Consider the following 6000-nt stretch of genomic DNA (forward strand, 5'->3'; position numbering starts at 1 on the left):
ATACCCAACCCACCATTATCACTTTTACTTCATGCTGCTTACCAGCTGCCTGTGAGTTTTTTACTACCCTTTGTAAACTTGTTTACCATGGACTGCCATTCTTTAATGGATTTATCTGGGATAATAATTGGTAAATTGAAGATTATGTAATTCATTTTGGATATCAGCATCATTTTTTCTGCGGTTTTTCTGAGATGAAAAACTATTTAATCCAGCTCTGAGATGAAAAACTATTTAAATCCATATTTAAAAAAATTGCTTCAATCTTTTCTATGTTTAATTTATACCCAGCTACTTTGCTATAGTCATTTCAGTTCCCTGGGGGAAATGGAAGCTTTGGATGGTAGACTCTATGACATCACATCCCTGCTGAGCTTCCTGCCTTCCCCAAACTCAACCCTCTCCAGGATCCTCCCCCAGTTCTCCAGGAATTTCCCTAACCAAAGATGGCAACTCCAGCAGTGCTAAACAGCTAAAAAGATTTTTTTTAAACATTAGTTAAAAGCTTGGGTAAAAAGCAATGTTTTGGCCTGGCACCTAAAAGACATTATGGTAGACTAGGAGTAAGGCCCGTTGTGGGAAGAAATACAATGAGCTCTAGAAGGAAGCATCAGGAGAGTGTCCCAGCTGTGGTTGATGGGGCGGCAGAGGGAAGGGGAAAATAGAGGGAGGCAAGCCATGTTTCTTTCCTTCTGCTTAGCTATAAGGCAGGGCTGTCTCAAGTCATTTTGCTACCCCAAGGGGCAGCCTCATGGTAACAGGTATGGTTCCCTCCACCCCTGACTTATTCTTTTTTTTTGGGGGGGGGGGGTTATACAGTAGCAGCTAAGGTAGAAAAACACCTCCTCCTATGCCATGTTTTATGGGTTCCAAGTGTCTGGAAAGTGGTTCCATGGCCAATTACACAGTTGCCAACTCTGGGTTGGGAAATACCTGTAGATTTGAGGGGTAGAGCCTGGGGAGGGCAGGGTTTGGGGTGTGGAGGGACTTCAGTAGGGTATACTGCCATAAAGTCCACTGGCCAAAGCAGCCATTGTCTCCAGGAGAACTGATCTTGGTCATCTGGACATCAGTTTTAATAGCTGGAGATCTCCAGGTACTGCCTGGAGGTTGGCTTATGTTAATTTGGGGCTATGCAGTGGCAGCTAAGGTAGAAAAGCACCTCCTCCTATGCCATGTCTTCTGGGTTCCAAGGGTCTGGAAAACGATTCCATAGCCAATTACACGGTTGCCAACTCTGGGTTGGGAAATGCCTGTAGATTTAGGGTAGAGCCTGGGGAGGGCAGGGTTTGGGGTGCAGAAGGACTTCAGCAGAGTACAATGCCATAGTGTTCATTGCCCAAAGTAGCCATTGTCTCCAGGAGAACTGATCTTGGTCATCTGGAGATCAGTTATAATAGCTGGGAAATTTTCTGTAGGGGAAATGATGTGCTGTGGCTGAGGAACATGGTGATTTCTGGGAGATCTCCAGGCCCCACAGGGAGATTGGCAACTCTAGTGACCATTTAAGGGAAGATTGGGATATGTATTTTACCTCAGGACACAGTCAGTGATTCCCAACAGCAACAGCAAACTGTTTAGAATGTTAGAGGCAAAGGCCAATCAGGCTGCATATACAAACGACCTCTGTCTTCCAACTGGCTATGGGGGGGGGGGGGGAACAGCAAACTGTTTAGAATGTTGGAGGCGGGACTCAGGCAATGCAGCCAGTGGATTGGGACACCTTCTGAATTACAGATCAGGGAGCCAACTGATTTGGGAGCATGTGGAATGTTCAGGAGGGTGCCACCCGAAAACACAATTATTATATAGAGAGATGCTAGATGAGCCTCAAGGGGAAGTGCATTCCAAAGGCAAGGTGCTAGCACTGAAAATGTCCTGTTTTATGGCATTTCCAGTCCTTGCTGTTTTCTCTTTTGAAAATGTATCTGTAATTTTTTCCTAAAAAACCTGCTGAAAACCCCAGAGGGGTAAAAGTGGTTTGAGGGGGTCATTTTTCAGTGGGGAAAATGGTAAAGCAAGAAACAGAGATTAGGGTTACCAACCTTCAGGTAGTACCTGGAGATCTCCTGCTATTACAATTGACCTCCAGGCAACCAATATAAATTCCCCTGGAGAAAATGGCTGCATTGAAGGGTGCACTCTGTGGCATTATACCCTGTTGAGGTCCCTCCCCTCTCCAAACTCCATCATCCCCAGGCTCCACCCCCAAAATCTCCAGATATTTCTCAGCCTAGAGGTGGCAATCCTATTAGAGAACCTCTCTGTTTTTGGTCTCCCCCAGGAGACCTCAATGACTGCATTTGGGGAAAGGTCTTTTAAAATGGTCACACAACTCAAAGTAAAATTTAGTTATTTCTGCAGTGCTCTTTTAACTCTGCTTGTGGGGTTTTAAATTTTCTTGTAGGAGAAGCAATAGACTTCACTGTTCAGCATGCCGTCTCTGAAGCCAGTGGAGGAAGACCCAACGCATCCAAAATAGCAGTGATTGTTATATTGAACGAGTCGGAAGATTCTCTGGATGCCGCCGCATATTCTGCAAGCATCAATAGTAAGTATTTCGTAATAGAAGGGTATTTCAGAATGGCTCCACGATTTTCAATATATGTTTCCAAAACATCCTGGTAAGAAATTGAAGCAAGTTTCGAAGAGACAATTTGTATTCTTGAGTCAGTTAGATGCTCTTTGTAGAAGCATCTCTTAAATAATTATCACTCTTTCTTAGACAAGTACACACAGTATGCAAACTATGTTGCAGGTCAGGGGTCGTTTCGTAGAAAAAGAGCTAGGGGAACTCATTAGCAAAACTCATTAGCATATGCCACACCCCCTGACATCAGGGGCCCGGCGGTGGACCTGCAAGGCCGGCGGGAGTGCGAGGAAGCCTCGCCAACGCCCTCCCTGGCTCCAGGCAGGCAGGGGTGGGGAGAGGCGGGGAGGAAGCAACTTACCCTCCCTCTTCTCCTGCCTCCTTCTGGCTGAATGAGGGCTGGAAGCGGGGCGGCCGGAAGAAGGGGGCGGGGCTTCGTCATGTGCCCTGCACCCTGCACCTCACCCGGGGGAACTGCAGAATCATTTCTGAGCATCATGCTGAAGTGCAGTCGGAAGCACAAGCTGTTTCAACGTGAGGGTTTGTATTTTTCCTTTTTTCTTTTTCTCCCAGGAGTATTGTTACTTCCCATTGTAGTTGGGGACAGATACAACACTGCCCAACTGACCACTTTAACAGGACCGTCTGCCACCGACAGGATTATTAGCTTGCAGCGGTTTGAGGAACTTTCTGCCATGGTTGCTTCAGATGACAAATTTGTCAAAAAGCTGTGCGCAGGTAAGCTTCACATGACTTAAAACCAAACACCCTCTTCTGCTGCTTTAATTGCTGTAATTAATTTCAGACGCTGCAGAGCCATTTCATAATGTAAAAGACAGCCGGATGAGAATCAGTGAAGGAGGACTTCATCAGTGTCTCTGCCAAGGATCCTGCTGCCTTGAAACAGCCACAAAGGATAAGCAAAGCTTATTGAAACAGGCACTCTGATTGAGAAACTGGATCCTGAGTGTTTTTCCCAGAACAGAACACATTTATTCGTCTACTCCATGGCTTCCGAGGCCAGTAATGGGCATGGCTGGATTTGGCTAATCACAACTATTAAGAACGAGCCTAATTATATTTATTTATTTAGGACAGCTAAATTTGAGTACAGTAGCACATTAGAGACCAAAAAGATTTTTGGGGTATAACCTTTCGGGAGTCAAAGCTCCCTTCATCAGATACCAGAGCTTTGACTCTTGAAAGCTTATACCTTGAAAATCTTGTTGGTTTCTCAAGTGCTCCTGGACTTGAATCTGGCACTTCTGCTGCAATCCTAACATGGCTACCTTCTGGAATTATTTGTTGAGGACATTTTTATGCCGCCTCTCCAGAATCCTATTTGGGTTGGCTTACAAGTAAAACACCATAAAGTTAAAATTCAGTATAAAAAGAAAACAAAAAAGCCATTAAAAACAAGGCCAGAACATTAAAAACAATATAATGATATCCACAAAAACAGACCTCAGAGCAGAAACAGACCATAACATAGCAAAGAAGATTTTTTTAAAAAGCACCCTTAGGTAAAAGCCTGGGTAAAAAGAAATGTTTTGGCTTGATGCCTAAAAGGTATTATGGTAGGTTCCAGGAGAGCCTCAAGGGGGAGGGCATTTCAAAGGCAAGGAGCCACCGCTAAAATAGATACCACACCTTTTGACTCTGAACACACTTCACATTTATGGTAATTTATGTATTAGTTACCTTTCCACAGCCACAAAAAATGATCTATAATAATGCAGTTATAATGGGTAAGCAAACCAGAATATTGAAAGCATTGAATAATCAGGAAATCAGGGAATAATCAGTAATCAGGAAACAGGCTAAAATGATGTGCAGAAAAAATATGTGCATTTTATCTGTCAATAAATTGCTTCTAAACACATCCCCTCAGTAGAGTGGGCTATAAAGTACATGTCACCACAGGGAAAGCATTGCTTCCTATCCCTTCAGTAAATGAAGGAATATTCAGCAAGAGAACCACCAGCATAGGATATTATAGGATAGGAGAGAAGACGCATTGTCTCAGTAATCCCCACAAGAAGTCCCGAATGTTTAAAGGAATAGTGCTGCATTATAACTAAATAATTCAGAATGAAGTTTCAGTAGAGGGAACAGTACTGTTGACTATACTACTAATATGCAGGGGTCGTTTCGTAGAAAAAGAGCTAGGGGAACTCATTAGCATAACTCATTAGCATATGCCACACCCCCTGACATCACCGGAAGTGTGTCATAAGGCCACACCCCCTGACATCACCGGAAGTGTGTCATAAGGCCACACACCCCGCCCCCTGAGAAGGCTGGTGAGGCGGTTGTGGAGTACTAGAAAAGTGCAAGATGTCAAGTACATGGCCTGGCTCCTTAAAGAGATACTCCTTGTGGAGCAGAGCCTGGCTGGGTCTTCAAAGCTCATTCTGACCTTTGTTGTCATGGGTTGTCCACTGACAAGATTCTGCAGAGCATCCCCAGCCCCTTCTCTACCAAATTAATGACCTCCCCACAAAGTTGCTTAAAGCTGTGAAGGAGCAGGTTAAAATGGAGAGGCAGTTTCAGAGGCAGGTTGAAAGCCAATACTTAACCTGAGAGAGAGAAACCTTTAATGGCATAATAATGCAACAACAACAGACACACAGACACACAAACTGGACACCAATAACTACATATATACACATACTAAAAGTCTTTACCAAACAGAACCCATTTGGGATTAATAAAAAGGAGAGAAAGAAAGGTAAATCTAAATAATCTTCTTCGTGGTCTCTGTGCTTCACACCAATGGGTTTAGTGCGCCTGCGCTGACCCGACCGGTGCTGTAGCAAGCTATGTTTCAAAGGATTTTCGCGCGAGTCCCACTGAGCATGCGCAGGAACCCCAGCGCGCATGCTCAGAGGGGACGGGCGCGGAGATCCCGCCAGTTCTCTCTCTACCGCTGCGTTGAAAGGACCTTCTTGCCTTTCCTCCTGACCGGATAGCTGTTACTGCCTTCGGGCCTTTACCTTATTTCTTGTTTCTTAGGATCATCCTCTATTTTATTTTCTTTACTTCAGTTTACTTTAAAAAAAAAAAAAAAGGAGAAAAATGAGAACTTTTGTTTTTCTGAGGGGAATCTCCTCAGGCCTTCGGGCCTTCCCCCCCCCCTTCTTCCCGCTTCATTTTTCCCCGGCATTCGTCTCTTCCCACCGTATGGAAAAGAAAAAGAAGAGGAGTCAGAAGTGGGGCTTTTTCAACCGCTGTAAGAAGTGTGGAAGTAAATTGGCCCCTCCAGATGGCCATGAACTTTGTTTGTTCTGCTTAGGCGAGTCACACAGAGCGGATACTTGTAAGCATTGTGCTAAATTTTCTAATCAGACGAAAAAGAACCGTGCCGCACGGTTAAAGGTCGCTTTGTTGGAATCTGCTCTTCACCCGCC

General features: G+C 44.6%; 1 protein-coding gene across 1 annotated transcript in view; it reads left to right on the forward strand.

The window, feature by feature from the left end:
• Positions 1 to 6000, forward strand: part of VWF (von Willebrand factor) — a gene marked incomplete at its 3' end in the record, with an annotated part of 203024 nt that overhangs the window by 156079 nt on the left and 40945 nt on the right. Inside the window, exons 32-33 of the mRNA XM_015408541.1 lie at positions 2408 to 2551; positions 3164 to 3328. Coding sequence (XP_015264027.1) covers positions 2408 to 2551; positions 3164 to 3328 — 309 coding nt within the window. The remainder of the gene's footprint in view (positions 1 to 2407; positions 2552 to 3163; positions 3329 to 6000) is intronic.

This window comes from Gekko japonicus, unplaced genomic scaffold (assembly GCF_001447785.1).
Source record: "Gekko japonicus isolate JY-2015 unplaced genomic scaffold, Gekko_japonicus_V1.1 scaffold1193, whole genome shotgun sequence".
Taxonomy (NCBI): Eukaryota; Metazoa; Chordata; class Lepidosauria; order Squamata; family Gekkonidae; genus Gekko; species Gekko japonicus.